Source organism: Aspergillus pseudotamarii, assembly GCF_009193445.1.
Source record: "Aspergillus pseudotamarii strain CBS 117625 unplaced genomic scaffold BDV38scaffold_67, whole genome shotgun sequence".
Taxonomy (NCBI): domain Eukaryota; kingdom Fungi; phylum Ascomycota; class Eurotiomycetes; order Eurotiales; family Aspergillaceae; genus Aspergillus; species Aspergillus pseudotamarii.
Window position 1 is genome coordinate 118,915 of NW_022475081.1, and position 20,192 is coordinate 139,106.

At 47.2% G+C, this 20,192-nt stretch overlaps 7 protein-coding genes across 7 annotated transcripts; 4 read left to right on the top strand and 3 right to left on the bottom strand.

Moving 5' to 3' along the window:
- Positions 1 to 351: 351 nt before the first annotated feature.
- On the top strand, positions 352 to 2,560 carry BDV38DRAFT_286865 (putative HMG box transcriptional regulator; the record flags this gene model as incomplete). Its single annotated transcript, XM_032060759.1, has 3 exons — positions 352 to 793; positions 868 to 1,013; positions 1,070 to 2,560. The coding sequence occupies 3 exons, from the start codon at positions 352 to 354 to the stop codon at positions 2,558 to 2,560; spliced, it is 2,079 nt and encodes a 692-aa protein (XP_031909465.1).
- Positions 2,561 to 3,364: 804 nt separating this feature from the next.
- Positions 3,365 to 6,966, top strand: BDV38DRAFT_286866 (DEAD/DEAH box helicase; the record flags this gene model as incomplete). Its single annotated transcript, XM_032060760.1, has 2 exons — positions 3,365 to 4,319; positions 4,370 to 6,966. 2 exons carry the CDS (start codon positions 3,365 to 3,367, stop codon positions 6,964 to 6,966), a joined length of 3,552 nt encoding a protein of 1,183 aa, XP_031909466.1.
- Positions 6,967 to 7,594: 628 nt separating this feature from the next.
- Positions 7,595 to 8,784, top strand: BDV38DRAFT_286867 (ribosylnicotinamide kinase; the record flags this gene model as incomplete). Its single annotated transcript, XM_032060761.1, has 2 exons — positions 7,595 to 7,749; positions 7,947 to 8,784. The coding sequence occupies 2 exons, from the start codon at positions 7,595 to 7,597 to the stop codon at positions 8,782 to 8,784; spliced, it is 993 nt and encodes a 330-aa protein (XP_031909467.1).
- A 149-nt stretch (positions 8,785 to 8,933) lies between these two features.
- BDV38DRAFT_296117 (uncharacterized protein) lies at positions 8,934 to 11,698 on the bottom strand (the record flags this gene model as incomplete). Its single annotated transcript, XM_032062860.1, has 2 exons — positions 8,934 to 11,516; positions 11,579 to 11,698. The coding sequence occupies 2 exons, from the start codon at positions 11,696 to 11,698 to the stop codon at positions 8,934 to 8,936; spliced, it is 2,703 nt and encodes a 900-aa protein (XP_031909468.1).
- A 283-nt stretch (positions 11,699 to 11,981) lies between these two features.
- BDV38DRAFT_258368 (uncharacterized protein) lies at positions 11,982 to 12,343 on the bottom strand (the record flags this gene model as incomplete). The annotated part of the gene is made up of 1 exon (XM_032055725.1): positions 11,982 to 12,343. A coding segment is annotated over exon 1 (190 nt), but the record flags the coding sequence as incomplete, so codon positions are not given.
- A 117-nt stretch (positions 12,344 to 12,460) lies between these two features.
- Positions 12,461 to 14,324, bottom strand: vosA (the record flags this gene model as incomplete). The annotated part of the gene is made up of 7 exons (XM_032057831.1): positions 12,461 to 12,736; positions 13,045 to 13,378; positions 13,453 to 13,561; positions 13,619 to 13,665; positions 13,767 to 14,054; positions 14,114 to 14,183; positions 14,243 to 14,324. 7 exons carry the CDS (start codon positions 14,322 to 14,324, stop codon positions 12,461 to 12,463), a joined length of 1,206 nt encoding a protein of 401 aa, XP_031909470.1.
- Positions 14,325 to 19,257: 4,933 nt separating this feature from the next.
- On the top strand, positions 19,258 to 19,526 carry BDV38DRAFT_258392 (uncharacterized protein). The gene has a single exon (XM_032055726.1). The coding sequence runs from the start codon at positions 19,310 to 19,312 to the stop codon at positions 19,502 to 19,504; it is 195 nt and encodes a 64-aa protein (XP_031909471.1). The 5' UTR covers positions 19,258 to 19,309; the 3' UTR covers positions 19,505 to 19,526.
- The last annotated feature ends 666 nt before the right edge of the window (positions 19,527 to 20,192 follow it).

Below are 20,192 nucleotides of genomic sequence, written 5' to 3' on the forward strand. Positions count from 1 at the left end.
AAAAAAAAAAAAAAAAAAAAAAAAAAAAAAAAAAAAAAAAAAAAAAAAAAAAAAAAAAAAAAAAAAAAAAAAAAAAAAAAAAAAAAAAAAAAGAGGGAAAAGAAAAAGAAAAGAAACCGAAATCAAAAGGGAGAATAAAACTCCCCTGCACAAGGGATCCGCCTTCTATCATAACCTTATATCTTGTTTCTTTCTTTCGTTCTCGTTTCTTTTTCCCTGTCCCCCAGGCGTGTGTTTTCTATAACCACTCATACCTACTCTTTCATCTAATGAGGTCCTCGTCTTTCACCCCCAGCACCACGTTGTCGATTCCCACCAGAGCGGTCCTTCGCTCCCTCCTCCTCTTTTTAAATGTCTTTCGATCGAGTTCTCCCCAAGCCCGCTGCTTTGCACTATGACTCCCCTCAAGTTACTTTTCCCAGGCCGACCAGTAACCTCCTCGAGCACAAGATCATGAATGATAACGTCTCTAAGGTGTCCATGCTGGACCGCCATATGGATGGAGTTTCAATGGGGAGTTCATGTCGATATGCAGCCGATGGATTGCCTCAAATCCATCTCTCTTCCTTGAACCGGGCCAAGATTGCTCTGAACAAGATAGCTTCCAATGCTCCTATCGAGCCGCCAAAGCCCGCGGCTCCTTTGCCAGCAAAGAGCATCCCGTTCCGAGAACGGTCCTCGGTATCTGAACGCTCCTCATCCTCAAGTCCTGTCAAGTCAGCTACTTCGAGGGAGTCCGTGACACAATTTTGTCTGTGTCAACCGGACCCTAAAATCCCAAGGCCTCGCAATGGTATGCTTGCATCCCTTCCTTCTTACACCATCCGCCCCAACTCATGGCTCCTGGAACTGATAGCCTTGTTCCAGCTTTCATCCTGTATCGTCAGCATTATCAAGCGGCGGTGGTTGCGCAGAATCCGGGTCTTGCTAATCCCGATATATCAAAAATTATTGGCGAGCAATGGAGACGGCTTCCTCAGGAGACGAAGGATGAATGGAAAGCTCTGGCAGAGGTAAACAAAAGACAGTCCTAGTGATAGAGCTCTTTGTCATACTGATCCCATTGTAGGAAGAGAAGGCTCGGCATCAGCAGCAGTACCCTGAATATCGGTACCAGCCTCGACGCTATGGTAGGGACGGAAACCCCCGGGGCACAAGTTCCGGCATCAGCCATAACCCTCCAGGCTCTACTGTCTGTAGTCGGTGTGGGGGGCGTGTGATGAATCCTCCAGTATCACCTGAGACCCCTTTCAATCCGAATGGCTCTTCCAAGGGGAATGGAGCCTCATTACAGCACGAAACGATCACAGCACGCAGCTATCCGTGTCGGTCTAAAGACTCGGACCGACCCTCCAACCCTATGAAGATGGGAAACAATGGAGAGTCTCTCCCACCACGGCAACGCCAGTGGGAAGAGACGGTGAATGGGTCCCCGGACTCCAAGCGTCGCCGAATCAGCACACAGTTGCCCAGCAAAGCACGTATTCACCGGGAGAGAAGCCCAGATGCCTCATACCCAATATCACCATATACTCACCCAGAGGCACCTAACCCCCGTGGATCATTCCACATGTTGCAGCCTCCACGACCTTACCGGGGTGTTCAGGAGTACCCCCAACCTGACCCTAGTCTGAAGCTCCCGCCGCTACAGACAACTGCGCCTGTGTGCAGCTCTGCGACGCCAGTGACTCAATATGTCCAAGAAGGTTCCAGTCTGGAGGCTACAGTGATGACTATCCCATTCCTGAATAAGATCAAGGTACTCGCTAAAATCTCGCCACCCCTCCTCCCTTCTTTCCGTGATGGAGCCTCACGGAGACGGGGAGCCGTGGTATCAGTTGACGGCCAAGACCCTATCGCTGTGAAGTCAGTTGTTGACTTTCTTAACAATACATTGGAGAAAGAAGGAAAATACCACACCCACATTTTTGAAGGACCCGATATTTGTCTGCGGGAAGGTTACTCTGAATCTGGTCAGATGGGTGATGCTACGGTTGATTATCTGAACACCATCTCAGCCTGGCACCGCATTTCAGATGAAATCCTGAGCTTCGTCAAACCCCTGTATGGATCTTTGGAACCGAAGTCCGTGGATGAAGACAACTCAACACCAGGAGCGTCGCCCAAAAGCTCTATTCCTAAAGGAGCCGATATTCATATCAGTTCACCGGCTCAGTCGAGCGAGAATGGATCTGTATCATACTCATCATCTTCCGGCTCAGCACCCTGCCCTGTACCTGTGGCCCTGGTTCCTAGGTACCAGCTTACTACAGCCGACGCCTTCGCTTGCTCCGTGCCTATCGGAGACTCTTACGCGCCACTAGATCATTGGCAGTGGATGGCGTCTCTTTGGCGTGCCTGTGTAGGCCCAGATATTACAGTATATGTTCGTGAATGTGAGAAAGACGAATTAGATCGATTTGGGGGGAACCCCGTTGAAGTTCGCTTGCATGACGCGCGAACTATAGTGGTGCGGAGAGCAGCTGGTTCTCCGAGGGAACTAGAGGAGAAGACTTTAAAGCGCGTGGGGTTTGAAATCGAGGACTACCTCACCCAATAACTCTCTAACTGATCTTCTTTATCATGATCTCCTCCTTTTCCTTTTATCTTTATATATTCCTTCTCTTATTTATTTTTTTTTTTTTTCCTTTCTTCCTTGCATCTGTGAGACGGAACGTGGTGAGGCATTTTTCGGTTACATATTTCTCATACTGCAGTGGAGTATACTGGAAGTCGCGCGTATGACTGGCTTTCTAACAATGCTGCTGATTTACTTTGAAAATGGCGTACATATGTTTGGGGTTCACTGTTGGACAAAATTTTCCATTTTCCATTATGCATATTGTTTGTTAAACCAGCAGCTACTACTATGAGTGGATATGCCTTCGTTATAAAATACTATAGCTCTTTTAATAATAATAGATTGAACTTTCATCTCCAGTACTGTGTACTCTTTCCATAACTTAGTACCAGGCATAGATGGCGGGGTACCAGTGTATTAATTTAACCCTGGTAAGCTCAAGGCGGTCAAAGATCTAAGCCAATCAAAAGAGTTAGACTCCAAGAACCCAGAAGGCCATCTTATCGCTCCCCTGCTTTCCACTATTGCGACACCAAAAATTTCCTGCCATTCAAACAGTTCTATCTTCTGGAAAGAGTCTAGAGGTGCATGCCTGTCTCTGGCACAAGACTAAATGGGTTTTTTAAATAAAACGACCGCAAGTTTTTGGGACGTCTCTCAGAGGTCTATATCAACGCTGAGAGGTAGTGAATGTGAATAAATGATTGATTGTTGGTTATATAATGTTGTTATTATTTGAAGTCCTTCCACTCGCCCTCCCAGAAACGCATCACGAATTGGACAATGAGTTTGCCAAGCGCTCAGGTATTACAGGGTCAAGGAAAGTCTTGTGCAAGTACACAAGATAATAATTCCCTAATCCAGAATCATCATTCTTCTGTCCCTGAGCCAACAGATAGCACGGCTACATATATACCTGCTGTCGTGACTCGAGGGTTAGAGAATCAAGGCCCAACAATATCAACAAAGGAACTTTGTTCGTCAATTGATACGTACGGCCCTGTTGAAAATCACAATCTGTACATTCCAGTGGGTATTCTGAAGAAGTACACCGCGCAAGATACCGATGCTTTATCGACACAACGTGACGATTTCCCTCATTCAGAAGTTTCTAACTTGGAAAAACACCACTGGATTTGGACCAGCACCTATACATATCAGAAAGACCATCGCTGGAGTTATGTTCGCGTGCATGTCTTACCTGATGATGTAGGTCGCAAGATTATCCCACGCTCGAGTACACCTCTGAGGCGTGCGCTCAAGATCATCATGGCGAAGATTGACCACTCGCCCGCAGCATGGTCTGGATGCTCTTCTCTAGACGATACGAGCAGTAATAATCCCCAAAACTCGAACGAGGATGAGTCATTGTGGTACATCTTCAATACTTTGCAAAACCCCGTGCCCAACCCGGACTCGATGAGAGATCAGCACACCAAAAAGGCCATGCAACAACTGCTTTCGGTAACACCTAAAAGGGGTCATGATGACCTTGACGGCTTTGACGATGGTGTAGAACTTCCCAGAGGATATTCTCGTGTCCCCTACTTGCGCACAGCCCTATACCCTTATCAACGCCGTTCGGCTGCCGCCATGATTCAGCGGGAGGCGCAGTCAGCACCCATGCTTGATCCTCGGCTCAAATCTTATGCTACACCTACGGGCCAGGAATACTACTACGACAAAGAGGAAGGCAATATCATTCGAGAAAAGAGAATGTATTCGGAGCCTCGTGGTGGTATGTTGTTCTGAGTAAGTCTGATTCTCTGATCTGCTGACATTTAATAGGTATTCTTGCTGAGACTATGGGTTGTGGGAAGACTCTTATATGCATAGCTGTGATATTGGCTACTCAAGGCCACTTTCCTCAAGTTCCTCTAGAGTATCAGGACATGGAGCTCCCAGTTCGGCCACAAACTGGAAGTCTTCTCGATATGGCAGCTGCAACTGCAGGCCGACTATCCTTGCCTTGGAAGAGTCATTTCGATTTCATGAGGTGTACCGGCACCTTTTTTGGTAGATGTATCGAAGCATGCAAGGAGCATCGCGGAGTATATACCATACCCCCACCGCCAGCAAGATACGGAAGCCGGACTGGTGTAGCCTATCCGAGGCCACCTCCCCGGCAGATCCGTCTCTGTCCAGCTACTTTGATAGTTGTACCACCTAACCTCGTAAACCACTGGAAAGATGAAATAGCCAAACATGCTGAAGGAGTCAACGTTCTCGTAATCCAGAACAGCTCAGATCCGGTCCCCCCACCAGACCAACTTTTGGAATATGATATTGTCTTGTTTTCAAAAGTTCGCTTTGAAAAAGAGGCAGGCACAGCATCCAACAACAGACGAAACTCAATCACTTCAGACTCATCACCGCTGACGAAACTCCATTGGCTTCGGATCATCGTCGATGAAGGTCATAATGTAGCTGGTCATGGCCATCGAACAAACATGGTTCACATATTGGACCAGCTTCACGTCGAGCGTCGGTGGATAGTATCTGGAACGCCGTCTAGTGGCTTATATGGAGTTGAGGTTAGCTTAGCTTCGCATGAGACCAATGCCACTAGTGGCTCAGACATGACAGAGGCTACAGCAGCTGTGCTTCGTGGGAAAGAGAAGACCACTGTTATTGGCAGTGAGCTCAAGGATCTTGACGAAATCCGACGTATTGTTGTCGGGTTCTTAGATCTGAAACCATGGTCAAATTCTCACCCCAATGACCCAGCTAACTGGACCAAATACATGAAACCTGTCGGAGAGGACGGGAAGCGTCGGAAGGCACAGTCGCTCCGTGCGACCTTGCAGAGCCTTGTCGTGCGGCACCGCATGGAGGTTATCTATAACGAGGTTCCTCTTCCAAGGTTGTACAACAGGGTCGTGCGTCTTGAGCCGACATTCTATGACAAGTTAAATCTCAACTTGTTCATTTTCATATTGGCTGTCAACGCGATCACTTCCGAGCGCAAGGACCAGGACTATATGTTCCATCCACGTAACAGAAAACACCTGAGTCTGGTTATTAATAACCTACGACAGGCTGGGTTTTGGTGGGCTGGTTCCGACGGTGACATCCAAGGAACGATCCATGTTGCCTCGAACTACATGGAAACAAACAGAGAGAGGATGGTTCAAGATGACATGGATATACTCACAGAGGGCATTCAAATAGCTCAGAAGGCGATTGCCTGTCAGAGTTGGAACGCTTTCAAACAATTCCATGAATTGGGGGTGTTTATCCAGGACTTTCCTTCTCATTCTCGAAGCATGTGGGCGCTCTCACCATCGCGATCCGATGTTGAGCCCCTTCTGTTGGGTATCTCACAGGCCCATAAAGCCCAGAATTTTGTTACCGCACGCCTCAATGAAATGTATCCCGAAGAAGGTCTTGCTGGAGCGGGTATAAAGGCTCGACTTGCGCTATCCGGCCGACAAGAACACCCGGATTCCGTGACAACCAGGAAAACCACGCCTGATAAGCTGAGCAGCTGTACAGTCAAAACTTTACCACCATCGTCTCCGCTTGCACAGACAAAGTTGGTTGCAACAACATCTGCAAAACTGACCTATTTGTTGGATCAAGTTCAAGAACTTCATACGGAAGAAAAGATTATCATATTCTACGATAACAATAACTCTGCATTCTGGATCGCGGAAGGACTTGAACTGCTTGGTGTTGATTTCCGTATCTACGCGAATACATTGAAACCTAAAGTTCGAGCGGCTTACTTGGAACTATTTCGAGAACAGGAGGACGTTCGTGTTCTCTTAATGGATCTGCATCAAGCATCCCATGGTTTACACATCGCGAACGCCTCGCGCGTATTCATTGTCAACCCTATCTGGCAACCTAACGTGGAAAGCCAGGCGATAAAACGAGCACATCGTATTGGCCAGACGCGACCAGTTTTCGTAGAGACTCTCGTTCTCAAAGACACCTTGGAAGACAAGATGTTGGAGCGCAGAAAAGCCATGTCAGAGAAGGAAATGCAACAAGCGGAAAGAGACCTGCTCGACGATAGCACTATGAGCTCTATAATCCAGAATGAGCCCTTCCTCCACATGGCAGATGACGAAGACCTCACTGGCCCAGCGTACTTGAATCAACCGCCTGGTTTCTTCGACCGCCACGGACTCCGAATCCCCGAAGTGAATGAGTCCCCTTCTTCTGCCGAGAGAATCCCCCGAAGCCGCAAACGGGGACCCGTACCTATTGATATGAACGTGGACACTACGGGAGACTCAGTTGTGGGGACACCCAAACGGAGGAGATCGGATGGCACTGATTTGCACTGCGGTGGTATTTTTGAGACACTTCCGTCATTGATGAACTCCAGCGACGGCACTGACGAGAGTACCAACAATTACGTATCTATTTTCAACTGACTGGGTGGGGCGGTGTCTCTAGGAACTATACCAGATCATGTATTGTATACAATTGGACTTGTAGGTTGGATGGATACTGGACAGGAATATTTGATTCAATATAGTGTAAGAGAGAATGGTGCTAATTTACGAAATGGTACCTACAGATAAACTCCCAATTAAACCAAATAAACCAAGTAAACAAAATATCCCAAGCCAATTAGACATGGTAATCATCATACAATCAGGTCCGACTTTCAATCCCAAGACATACTCCATAAACCCGCATTCCTCCAGAAATAGCTACACTGCAACGCTAACCAAATCAGGCAATTAAGCACACTACGATGAACGTCGTAGAACATACACCTGAAAACCAAGGCACCAAGACACCAAGAACAATCAAGATAACCATCCCAAAAACCACGCTAAGAAATGGTATCATGTATAGGACCCACACTGCCTATAAATCCTCCCCCCCACCTTTTCTATCCATACCACATCGGAGTCGAAGGCATGATTCCCTTCCCGTAACAGTTCCACACCGGTCAGTCAATCAATCTACGTTCACCGAAACTCCTGGCCTGAGAGAAAGAGAGGAAAAGAGAAAGAGAGAAAAAGGAGCAGGTTGAAATTTGTCACCACTACAATGACGTCCCAAACCGGTGTAATCGGGATCTCAGGACCCTCATCCAGCGGTAAAACGACCCTAGCTCGATTACTACAGAGGATATTTTCTAAAGCGGACGAGAGTCTTTTCACATTTATTGTCCATGAGGATGATTTTTATTTTCCCGATGATCGGTATGTACATACCTACCCTGCATACCTTGGGGAAAACTCTAGATTGAGTTTTCTTTTCTTCTCTTTTTTGAAAATTTTGATTTTGTATTTTTTATTTGTCCCTTGGATTGTTTGGGTATTTGTTATTCGTTTTTTGAAATAGAATTCACCAGTGTGGCATAATAAGAGAAAGCGGAGTTATTAACACCAAATCCTAGAATTCCATACACAACGACCGCATCCGGGAAAGCAGTCCAAGACTGGGATACCATCGACGCAATCGATGTCAAATTCCTATCTTCGGCTTTGTCTTACGTCCGTGAACATGGACATCTTCCGCCCCGTCTGAAGAGTATCCAGGATCTCAATGAAAAGTCGGACTCGGGTGTTGATGAGGAGACGATTCTTCAGTTGCAAAAGGAAGTGGTGGGTCGACTTTGCTTGCTTTTTCAGCAGCAGCAGAAGCAGCAACCTGGTTCCGGAAATGAAGGAACTATGGCTCCAGTTAAGCGTACGATTGCTTTTCTGGAAGGGTTTCTATTGTACAGTCCCCCCGAATCCGAGGATAAAGACCATGTTCTTCGACCCGTACATGAGAATATTGATGTCCATCTGTTTTTGCCCGCGCCATACGATATGGTGAAGTCGCGGCGTGAGAGTCGGAGTGGATATGTGACGAGTGGGCCTGCGCCAGAGCCTACCTCATTACCGCAAAGAAGTTCAGTGTCTGATGAAGTGGACTTGGAAGGTGAAGATAATCGGCCGCCGCAGAACTTCTGGACGGATCCACCAGGCTATGTGGACGATATCGTGTGGCCGCGGTATGTGCAGGATCATGCCTGGTTGTTCCTACCTGAAGGGGAATCACAGAAGAGTAACATTTTAAGCGCAGACTCCCAGGAGTTGCTTAACCAAGTGGGACAAGGAGTGAACCTGAGAACAAATGCTGGTGTCATCGTAGCTCCTGGACGAGGCACTAAGCCTATGTTAGATATTCTAAAGTGGGCGGTTGAGGAGGTACTAAACTACTTGGAGACCACTCAACGGCTAGAGTAACATTTTAGAAGAACACAAATAGAAGAAAGAAAAGTCTTTCCATGCAAATACGACCTATGATGTATGTGATCCGTAGAGATACGAGAATCCCATTCATTTTCATTAGTTCTGTCATTTTCTATCCAGAGCGCAACCGATAACGGACCTGCTCATGCCATGCGATCAATGGGTCCTTTCCAACCTAGGAAATGATCGATTTGATCTCTCAAGGAAAACACTTTACCTGACTCCACGCCTGGTGTGATAGCTGTCTGTTCCTCCGCTTGTTCTTGTTCTTCAACTCTCTTGACATCTGTCTCGAGATCAATAGCTTCCTGCTGATTCAAGGGCACGTGTTTACTGGTATTATTGTTATCGAATAACGACGCGCTGTCAAAGTTGTCTGGGGCTTGGTCGAAAAGCTCCTCAGTAAAGTTTTTATACTTACAGCTCGGCTCCCCGCAGCCCGGAATCTGCCCGTCCAATCTCGACTTATCAAGCAAGCCAGCATTTGCCCCATTACCAGGTCCGCAAGGGCGACTGAGAGCTCCAGAGTATGTAGGGCTAAGTAGGAGGCATGATAGCGTGCCACAGATTGTAAAAGCAACAACAAGGGTGAGAATGAACAAGTTTTTCCGGGACGCTCTCCAGGTAGGTATAGGGTCATTGATTGGCGTCCATAGGGCTCTTAACGGCCTTGATATAGCTTTAGCTACTGTGTTCATATATTGAGATCTGAATGTCCGTTCAGGGTCTTCAGTCCAATCACCACCCTCCACAGCTTCTGATCTTCCGTCGGTTTCATCTCCTCTTTCGAGAGCGGACATGATACATTGGTAGCTTTGTTCTTCAGTGAATGCATTGGCATATAGTCTAGTAAACGTAGCTCGAAGTTGACCTCTATCTCGTTCATTAGTATAGGATGTTGACCCAGGATAGATTCGCGGCAGCCAGTTCCTCGCTAGGAAAGGCATTTTGACTAGCCAAGTGATGCAAAACATCCCTAAATCTCGTGGTGAACATATGATTTGAAGGTGGGAGACACCGATAGAATATGAACTACTGCTAGGTATATAGACCACCTGCAAGCTTGTATCCGGAGGTTGGAGTTTGCATTGGAAAAATCCTTCTGGCCCTCCGTCTAAGTCGAGAAAGAAACAGCACTTCTCAGCCCAGAAGCAGCGTTCATGCAACCTCAACGAGCACATCGCATGATATCTCACCGACAAACCTGAGTGCGTGTGCTTGTTGTCCTCTAAAGCAGAGATCAATAAAGGACGTGCTTCAATTTCCTGGTCCACGACAAAACCTTTGACAATGCCGTAATTCCTCTGGTCAAAAGATCGCATTGGTATCACAAGATCCCTCTTGTCCACAAACTCAGCGAACAAGCAGTCTTCCACCATCCTAAATCTGCGGAGATATGTGGTGCGAAATTCAACACCGTACTTGTCAGGAATCAAGAAGAGAATGAACCCACTCTCTCCCGTCCCCAGCTTGGGCAGACCTGGTATAACTAGATCGTACCAATCCATGGGTGTCTTCCTGATCAGAGCGATTGAGACGCTGACGACGACCTTGTAGACTCCTGCGCGTACATTGGCCGGGTACTGAACGAAAAGAATATCATCAACCATGTTAATTTCGGGCTCGTTCTCAGAAAATTCACGGTGTTTGGGTTCGTGAGTATCACCGGGATTTTGTTCGTAGTTCTCAATGGGATTTCGTTCAAAATTATCAGGACCTGATCCTGCTTCTTGCTCTGTATCTGGCTGTGAAGCTGACCTAGTTGAGAGGCTGTCGACCAGATCAGTCTCAAGTTTTTCCACCGACCTAGTACGAGAGATGGGAGGCATTGCTGGGTCATTGGGCACCCTTTCCTGACCAATATTGGAATGAGCGAGGTTTGTAAGCGCTATATCGTGACCATCGGTGTCTTTGTCCTTAGTTTTGCAAAGGTTCTTGGTTGCCGATGTGGTGTGCAGCCTTTTCCCACGTGGGAAACTTGCGTTAGCTGTCGTTTTCTCGTGAGGGCTACCTGGGGTTTGCATGTAATGTGCAGCGACAAGGCATTTTTCTGCGTCGGATGCTTGCTTCACTCTCACAGCCATCTCCGACAATAAGGCTGGCTTGCTGTGATCTTCTCGAGAAGAACATGATTGCTGCTGGCTTATGTTGTCCATCGTATTGTCTCTTTCAGACTGTGCTGGTTTCTGTAGTACATCTAGACAGTAGTCTGGCGTATCGAGATTGTGAATGGTGCCATTATATGGAAGTTTTCGGTCTGGCTGGGCATCCTCCGAGTTCGACTCGACATCTGTCAGGCAAGCATCTGCAGCACTTCTTTTCCCTAGACTTAGCATCCTAGTCTGGCCATTGCGTTTTGCAAAGTTAGGACGTAAGCCAGGAGAGCGTTCATCAGGCATTAAAGAACTCTCCAAAGGGCTGTCAACTTTATGACCTGGGTACAGTATGTGATTTGTAGAGCTCGTTTCGCTATGGGCTTTAACAAAGGCATAGTCATTCATGGGGTCGGGGGCTTCAGGAAAGCCTTTGGAGTTCCGATGAGCTCCCTCGCCATCAGGATAGTTTGGCTCAAAAAATTCGAACAGAGGGCTTTGAGGGGGAACCTCCTCAGGCTGACTATTATGACCCCATTCCTCGGATAGAAATTGAATTGAGGTTTTGCATAAAAGCACAGTAGGAGACCTGGTGTCTAATATTTGTATCTGCGTGTTTGGGGTGCCTTGTATCTGTAGAGTAACAGTTACTAACACACGAATCATATATGAAGCTCAGGGTGACGACAACCCACCTCGAGCGAAATCCTAAGTTCCGCCCGCCCATTGACCTCACCATCCCACGTGCCTCTAATTTCCAGATTGCGGACCTGAGGTGAACCCAGGGGTTCTGGCTCTAGCTCGGGCGTCGGCATGGTTTGTGTCCAGCGTTGTTTGAAACGGCAGAAAAAGAACCGCTTAGAGGACGTGTGAGTACATTGGAGACACAGTTGGGATACAGTTATGATAATAAGAGATGATGAGGGGAGGAAAGAGATTGTGGAGGTGGAGTGGGGTGAGGGAGAGTCGAAGTGAGTAAGTGAATAAATGCAAGAAACGATCACTACTACTTAATCATGCCCGGTTGCCTAGACAGGAAGGCGCCTTCGTTGAGTCTCCTTGACCGACAGATCAGTCAAGCTTACGGTAAGTTAAGCCTTTTTGCGATTAAGAATAGTATGGATTCCAGAATCCTATCAAGCAACGCAGGTCGTGAGCTTCTCCGCGCTCAGCTCACCTCACATCCTGATGGCCTTCGAGCGAATATGTACAGAGAAAGTCAAAACGTCTCCTTATCCAGAAATCAAAGCCAAAAACCCACAGAGATCGTAATACAAACCATGAGAAGAATGCCCCGCTAATACGGTTTCCCTTTTTTATGTCCCCAAGCGCCTTGTATCTCCCGGAAGCCACCCATTCTGTTCCCATAAAAAAGATAAACACCGGTCCGACAGTCTATCCGGAAAGAAAATCCAAGGTACTCGAATCCAAACGTCCCACGCGGCGTATCATCATTCCCAAAAAAAAAAAAAAAAAAAAAAAAAAAAAAAAAAAAAGCAAACATAGAAAATAAACAGAATAACATAATCCATCCTACCAATAAATACGGTGATGACAAGCACGAAGTGTGTGCCCACTTAGCGGGGTGTTCCATTAGACGAGCCGGGGTGTTCGAAAGTTGCCTGACCAGGTGCAGAGCCATATCGGTCTGCTTCATTCGTACCAAGCGGCTGTGAGGGGAGGATGGGGGTTGCTCCCTGAGAAGTTTGATCAAAATAACCTCGTGCCGTCGCGCCGTTGGCCCCTTGTGCAAAGTTGCGACTCCGTTGCAAAGGGGGCAGAATTGTAGAGCTCGCCTGGTACTGTGGCCTTGCATACCCTTGCGGCATCATCGCACCCGTTGAATCCCCCGTCTATTCAAGGATGTTGGCAGTTAGCTTCTCGTCCAAAGATTCAATGGCTTATGGTGCCCATACAGGTGTGCCCGGTGGGTTTACCATGCCCAGCGACTGCATTGTCGCCTGCTGACTTGACCGACTATGGGCGCCTGGGTCTTGCATTTGAGGAACCTGAGCCGAGGGAGGAATACCGTAGGACATCTGTGAGAAGTGTGAGTGAAATTACGCACTATGGGTGTTTGGCCCTTAATCGTCAGGTCCGCCGCTATGCTCTCGTCGACGGAGGTGACGTAGGTACCGGGCTAGGGAGAGGTCTAACGAACCGCATAATCTGGAACACCCGTGTGTCCTGTAGGATACCCTTGCATGATAGGAGTTGGATAGGCCCCTGGTTGGTTTGCATACATAGCCGCGGTCTGCGGATAAGCCTCCATTTGGCGCATCCGCCCATCATCATACATGCCTCGGTTACCAAAGTCAATTGACGTGCGCTGACGCTTGACCGGGCCTGCATAATAACCATAGTCTCGACTCGCTGCAGCTGCGGCTGCTGGATACCCCCCAAAGGTATTCCCAGGCATCTGAATCGAAGATCGATCTGGAGAACGAGGAGGAACCGGCTGGGGATAATCCTCCGGTCGCGGGACGGATCGCTTTCTGAATCTCAAGTCAGTTTAAGAGCCCCGGCAGTATTGGAGACGGGCGTTTTCTTGTATAGTTTTGACACTCACATCAACGTCCGCGGCTCTTTTCGGATCCTCAATTTTACACCCTGGTCGGCGAATGATCTGGACAGGAAAGTCGATTCTGCCATTCCAGGAAAACTCTTTGGGGGAGACACTAGGGGCTCGTCAGTGCCAACAGTTTTAGCAGAGAAACTTCTTGGTGCAACCTTACCGGTGAAGCGTTCTGAGATGACGGACTTCAGATGAGTAACGATATCTCTGCGTGCCAAGTCAGCATATACGCTACTTTTCCTAGTTCCTTCGAGTGCCCCAAGGTTCCACTCATTAGTCCCCGATGGAAGAATATGCAGTTGTCTTACTTTCGCATTTCAAAGAGTGTGAACTTTAACCGAAAATCTCCCTCAACTTTCACGGACAGGTCCCCAAAGACAAAGAAGCCCCCATCTGGACCAGTCAGCTCAGCCAATTTGACGTCTACCATGCCCATCGGGGTCAACGTACCGTTGTTGTCCACGTCCTTCAGCCGATGAAGTGACGAGACTAACGTACCGGTCAAAGCTGTGGATGGCGGTACGGGAACTGGAACATCATCTGAGGGATCGAACAAGCTGCAGCACATAAAATAATAGGGACTTTGCAGATAGTGTCTACGAGCATCTGTTAGTGAGCGGGTCCTTACGGGATCATCTCAACTCGAGCCACTTACTGCGCGAGATAAGTTCCTTCCTCTCTTACTCGGATCTGCACTATCGGTGGGGGATCGACTGGCTTGCGTTCTGTGTAGCCAACCTCCGGTCAATACCCGCCAGTTGCTGGACCTTGCGGGCTCACATACCTTTCTCCTTCCCACCGGCCACGCGCGCCCGAGTGGGCTGCTGGCGGATGATTAATTCAAAGTCAGAACTGGGGGACAACATGGTCAGCGGGAAACCTTGGGGAACTGGGTAAGAGTTGAAGTTAGTAGGGACACAAGGGAAGCTCGAAAAAACACACCTCTGAGGATCGCGAGTAAGAGAGGCGTCCGGGAACGTCGACGCACTCATAAAGGCGAGATATCGAACAAGACGAACCAAAGAGGAGAGAGAGCCAAAGGATCCAGATCGGGATACCCGTTGAGAAGATTGCAGGGAACCACGAATGAAAGAGTGGGATACTCAGGGGAAGAACAAGTTGAAGGAAAGGGCAGAGAGAGAGATCCTGTGGTTTTACAACAAGGCAAAAAAAAAAGCCACGGGACTCTGGAACCTCAAGCCGGAAACTTGTGGTTCGACGAAGCACTAGAAGAAAGAATGATACACGGTGGGGATGGTTAGAGGGGAATGGGGGAGGGAAATGGTGGTTAATGATGAACACCACGGTATGATTAGCTAGTCGTTAGAGCTTCGACTAGAACCTAACAGGCCCGGGGTGGAGACCGGAGTGGGAGTCAATCGACGTTGCCGCTAATTGCAGCAGCTGAAACGACAATTGCTCTTGCGAGATTGAGGAACTGGTTACGAAAACGGCGCAGAGGTTGAAAAAGATGATGGTGTCGTCAGAATGCAAGCGGCAAGAGCCAACCGAGCACGGTTCCAGACAAACCTTAACTCGGGCAGGTGGAGGGCAAATAACCAAACTTGGGAGCTCTTTCTCTCTTTCTCTCTATCGTCTTCCGACTCTTCTTCTCACTCCACTTTTTTGCTGCCTTTGCAAATTCAAAAACCCTCTTTTTTATACTTTTTTTTTTCCCTTTCTTTTAAAATTTCCTCTTCTGGTCCTCAAAGCGGATCAGATGATGAAATGCAACCTTTTCAAAATCACCCTTCGAGGGAAAAGAATATCAGTGAAAAACTGCTCTCCGACCGTGCTGCTTGGATCATCCAATAGACGTAGATCTAGATGTTGAAAAAAAAAATATTAAGGACAAAAAAGAAAAAAGTACAAATATAGAAATGACTAGAAAAAAAAATTAAAAAAAGAAAAAAAAAACCTAAGGCGAGCAGCGAGTGGCGCGGGATTGAGCACCGGCCTAATTGATAGACCGTAGCTGAACGATGGGTCAACAAAAGTCGCCTCTTGGGTCCTGACAGGTCTCTGACGCACACACACAAATTAATGAAGGTAAAATAGGAGGGGACGAAGAAAAAAAAAGTTTTAGGGTAAAAATTTAATAGACTGGAATCAGAAGACAACCAGCTGAACCAGACATATGAGAGTAGTGGAGCTGTACCAAAGCAAAAAGAACAGCACCGGCCACCTTTCGGCCGTCAAGTCCCAAGCGGTGTTGCTGCCAGTGGAAGGGTCGACCACGGTTGAGAAAGCGGGCTAAGGTGTGTATAAGTCTCGACGATCCGACAGGAACCGTAGCGACATAGAGATGATGCGCACATTTGCAAGTTCTTAAATGATAAGAACAGAGCAATCAAAGGTGAGCTTCAGTTCGGCCACCTGCACAAGTCCAAAGTTTACCTCGCCTAGGGCGATTCGATCAACGACTGATTGGGCTAAGCATGAAGTCCGTCGCGTTTGTGGCAGCCCAACACTCGCTTCCCCGAGAAAACCCCAACCCACAGCCGCAACGGTTTGGCCTCGTGCGAGCGGAGATGGTGCCGGCTATGCAGGTGATCTGACCCGTATCTGGGCGCCACGCAGGGTCTCCGATTCAATTTTTGACGACAGGGCAAGATTCTTTGGTGGTCGGTGCACGCGTCTAAGCATTCCAGTCAGAGTCTGGTCTTATTTGATTCTGCGTCTTCGAGATCGGCCCCTGCACAGTACTTAAACTCTGACTGCCCGTTCGCGTGCCGGGTATAAGACTTTCATCCGTAGATCGCTTTTTTACTTGGGCACCTTTTGCCCCTCTTAGTGTTTAGCCTTCAAATACGAAGATCACGTTTCCCTGACGACTAAAATCAGCGTCAATCATTTCAAATAACAATTAAATATCATATCAATGCAAGACAATAACCGGATAGCAACCAACCTAGGTCTTATGTCATCCACGTTTGGATCCGTGTTTCAAGCAGAGCGACCCGAGGGAGGAGTGACGGCCAAAGAGAGGAGGATTCCAGGGCTCCTTAGGCCCACTCAATGTCCGTTGGCTTGACTTTTAAAGGATCATTAATAAACCAGATTCTCTCACGAAACATTTCTTTTCTAATTCTCCTGTTTGGAAATACCTTCTTAGCGCAAGTCGCAGTGTGCTGTTCATCGATGGGAAAACTCGGGGTGGCCGATAGCGCAGCAACTGCTCGACGTGATGGATAACGTGAGTTGTGTCACGCGATACCACGAATGTGCTGTTGCTTTCCTTCCTCACGAGAAGACTACTATCAGTCCCGCGGCCGATTCGCCCTTTTTTCTTATTCTCGTTAATACAATTTCCACCGTGTTGTGCGATGAATGAGATTCTCTTCGAAAGACATTCCCCTCAATACCGGCCTCGCCAATGTCGAAAAGTGTTTTACTTTCTTTTCTTGGAGAAAACTTAGGAAAGGATAGAAGAAACTGACCGTCAATAACCACGTTACTCCGAACGATGACGGTTAGCATAACAATTCCAGGACGGGGCTGCGGGAGTGGGCCTCTTTTCAACGTGCGGTTGTGGAGGAAAATCAGGCTCGAATTTCAGCTCTATTAGCTGCTGCATATTTAATGCTCTAGTTCGGTGGATGCATCACATTCCCTGTGTCCTGACATGCAGGTCGCAGAGTCCGCGGGTCCCCCACACATCCAGACCGTTGCGCTGCGAGGGTGATTGGACGTCCGTGGATATAGTACCTAAAATTGCTAGTCTATCAAAGACCGGGTTATTCGCCTGGTGCAGCGTAGAGGTGCCTAGCCCTGCACGATCTGCCTTTGCTGATGGGATCCTCAAGGACAATTGGTTTCCCTCGTTGGTCTAGGCGAAACTCAGCAACAAAAAGCTAGCCTTACTTTAAGTAACGTTGACCGTCTTGATGGACTACGCTTCCTCCCATGCATGATGTGAAGATCCCTGGCCTGCTCTCGTGTAAAGCCGCGGCTGAGGATTACGCTTTCTTTTTCTTATCGTGCGGGTTTGGCCTTCCTTCCAGATGAGCTGGGCTGCGTTTTTGACGCATACTGGCCATGGAACTTAATAGGTGGCATCTGCATCTAGCCGCATCAGCTGCAAAGCTACTAGCATGAGAAGTCCGCCAATCCTTTTTTCTTTTTCTTTTTCCTCTTTTCCCCCTTCAAACAAGCAAACATCGGGAGACGGTCCCAAGAAGTATCGCCATTATTAATTTTTTTTTTTTTTTTCAATGGTGCTCTTTGCCCTATGGACAATGCGGCGATGTACCATTGCAAAATTAAGGAACATCAGCAGGAAAGCTATTGCATTAGTAGGATCCGCAAGAAAGTGAGCGACGACAGGTCAGCTATTAGCGATCGCCACGCAAGGGTCTCATGGATTAGGATTCGTAAGGGCCGAGAGGTCGACGACTCACGACCGCGAAGCTTTCTATTGTACAGATCAATACCTGCATTCAAGCAGAAGTTTCAATTCTCATCCATTTGAAGATACCAGAAATAAGAAACGAGAAGGGGTTTCTGAGTGGCCAGTGTTGGCCAGAGAATTGAGTCATTTGCGCAGGTGCTAGTGACTAAACCTATGTGGAAGGGAGAAAGATTGTGATACCAAAAAAGAAAATTCAAGAATCATGATTTTCATGCTTATTTGCTGGGTTCGATCGACGCCATCCCGGAGACCTGTCAGCGACTCTCCGGGACGTTACCATGATTGCAACAGGTTAAAGAAATTCTTCTGCGTCGTCACATATCATTAATGCCACGTTTCGGTGGCTAACAAAGTTGGGAGTCACTCAGTCAAGGAGACGATGCGCGGTTCTTTGCTGATCAACGGGATGCTGAAAGTACCTGTCAATCGTACACAACACCGGGAAACCCACTTTGCTTAGGGCCTGCCAAACGAAGCGAATTGTGGAGTTGTCGAGAGAAACATAGATTTTCTTACTGCCACGGCCTTCGATGCTCAAATCAGAGTAGGGGGTTAATTTTCATAGGAGAGGGGTATAAGAGAATGAGAAGGACGGAAAGTAACCAGAAGTACGTATTGAGGTGAGGAGCAGAGAGAGGGGGGGGAAAAGTTTTTTCTCACTCTTTTATTTATTTTTAATTTTTTTCCCTATGTTTACTATCTTTATATTGGACCACCTCTTTTTGTCTCCGTACATGGCTTGGTGGGGGTCAACAAGATGCACGATGAAGTGTTCGCGGGCCTTAGCGGTTGCCCTTTGTGTGCAACACTTTGAAACGATTTCCTTCAGAGCGACTGACAGCAGCGGTCCGTCGGGCATCCCCATCTCGAACCAGACTTTCGCAGGCGCTTATTCTACGCTACAGATATGCTTATCCCGGACCTGGGGATGGGTTCCGTGTCTAAAATTCCAGATCCATGGGTATACAAGTTTCGGGCTATATTCAGAGTTTAGGGGGCCTTGGACTCCACGCCGATCCTGCTGACAGCTTTCTTAACTCCTCGAAAGGATTGGACCAAAAGCACGCCAATGAAGAACAATATCTTTCGTCACAGTAGCAGAACCAAATCCCGGATATTTTCCTCCGCATGAAAAGGGCCGAGAAAAGGCCTCGGTTTTCAACAGCCATGAATAGCTGAGCATTAATTGTATTTTCTGTGTTCACAACCTCGGCTTCTGGAAGTGTTGTGTGTGTGTGCGTATCTATTCATAGAGAATGGACGGGGATCCACATCGAGTGAAACTCCTAAGCGGAAAAAAAAAAAAAAAAAAAAAAAAAAAAAAAAAAAAAAAAAAAAAAAAAAAGAAAAGAAAAGAAAACGAAATTAAAGAAAAAGCCTCCGTTATTTGTCGCCTTCCAAAAAAAAAAAAGTCAAAAGGAAAAAGCAAGAAAGAAGCCAATGATTGCATCGAAGGCAAAGGAGGACTCTTCTCCTTTGACAGATCATATTCAGTACGCGGCGATCGATCTTCGTACCGCTTTGACAGATGTCCAACAATCATCGTCTTCTTTGGTTTCTCTAATTCTTTCTCCTTTTTCCTATTCATTCTCTCTCTCTCTCTCTCTCTCTATTTCCTATTTTATTTTATTTTAATTTAGTTTAATCTTTTTTAAAGGGAAAAGATTTTATACTCCTACTACTACTTTCTCTTGATCAAACCCTATCAGCGATCTTCGGTTCTACTTACTAGTGGTTACTCTTTTCCACGAACAATGACCTAAGCGTACGATCTCATCTGAATAATCAATAATACCCACTGCAGGAATTCTTCCGAGATCTAATTTCCATTTAAACTGCTAGTTTGACCGCTAGACACTCCAAAACCGCCGAGACAAGACGGAGCATCCAAAATTCCAAATCTCAAATGCACCCAAAACAGGCAGGGCACATACCTCTTGTGCATAAGACCAAAAACGGATTGTTCCGCCCAAGCAAAAGGATTCATAATCGCTATTCTCATATGCACAGGGGACTTCGCCACAGAGTATGTACATACTACATACTACATACTATATACATTACATACTGTGCATTCCAAGAAGCGCCACATTTGATCTCGCTTCCTTACTATTCTCATCCATTGCTTCATTGTAGCTCCACTAATCACATTCAACTCTGTACCTGCATACATCCACACCTAGAGAACTACTATCTACGGGCATACGATAGTCGGTCAACAACATTGGCCTCCAATCCGACCAATCCTTCCCTCCATTCTCCACCCACCCTAATACAGTATCTACCTGTACTACTGCATGCATCGCGATCTCAAGCACCACCT

Excerpts from the sequence above, each read along its gene's own strand:
- BDV38DRAFT_258392 (XM_032055726.1), top strand. The coding sequence starts at position 19,310 with ATGATTGCATCGAAGGCAAAGGAGGACTCTTCTCCTTTGACAGATCAT.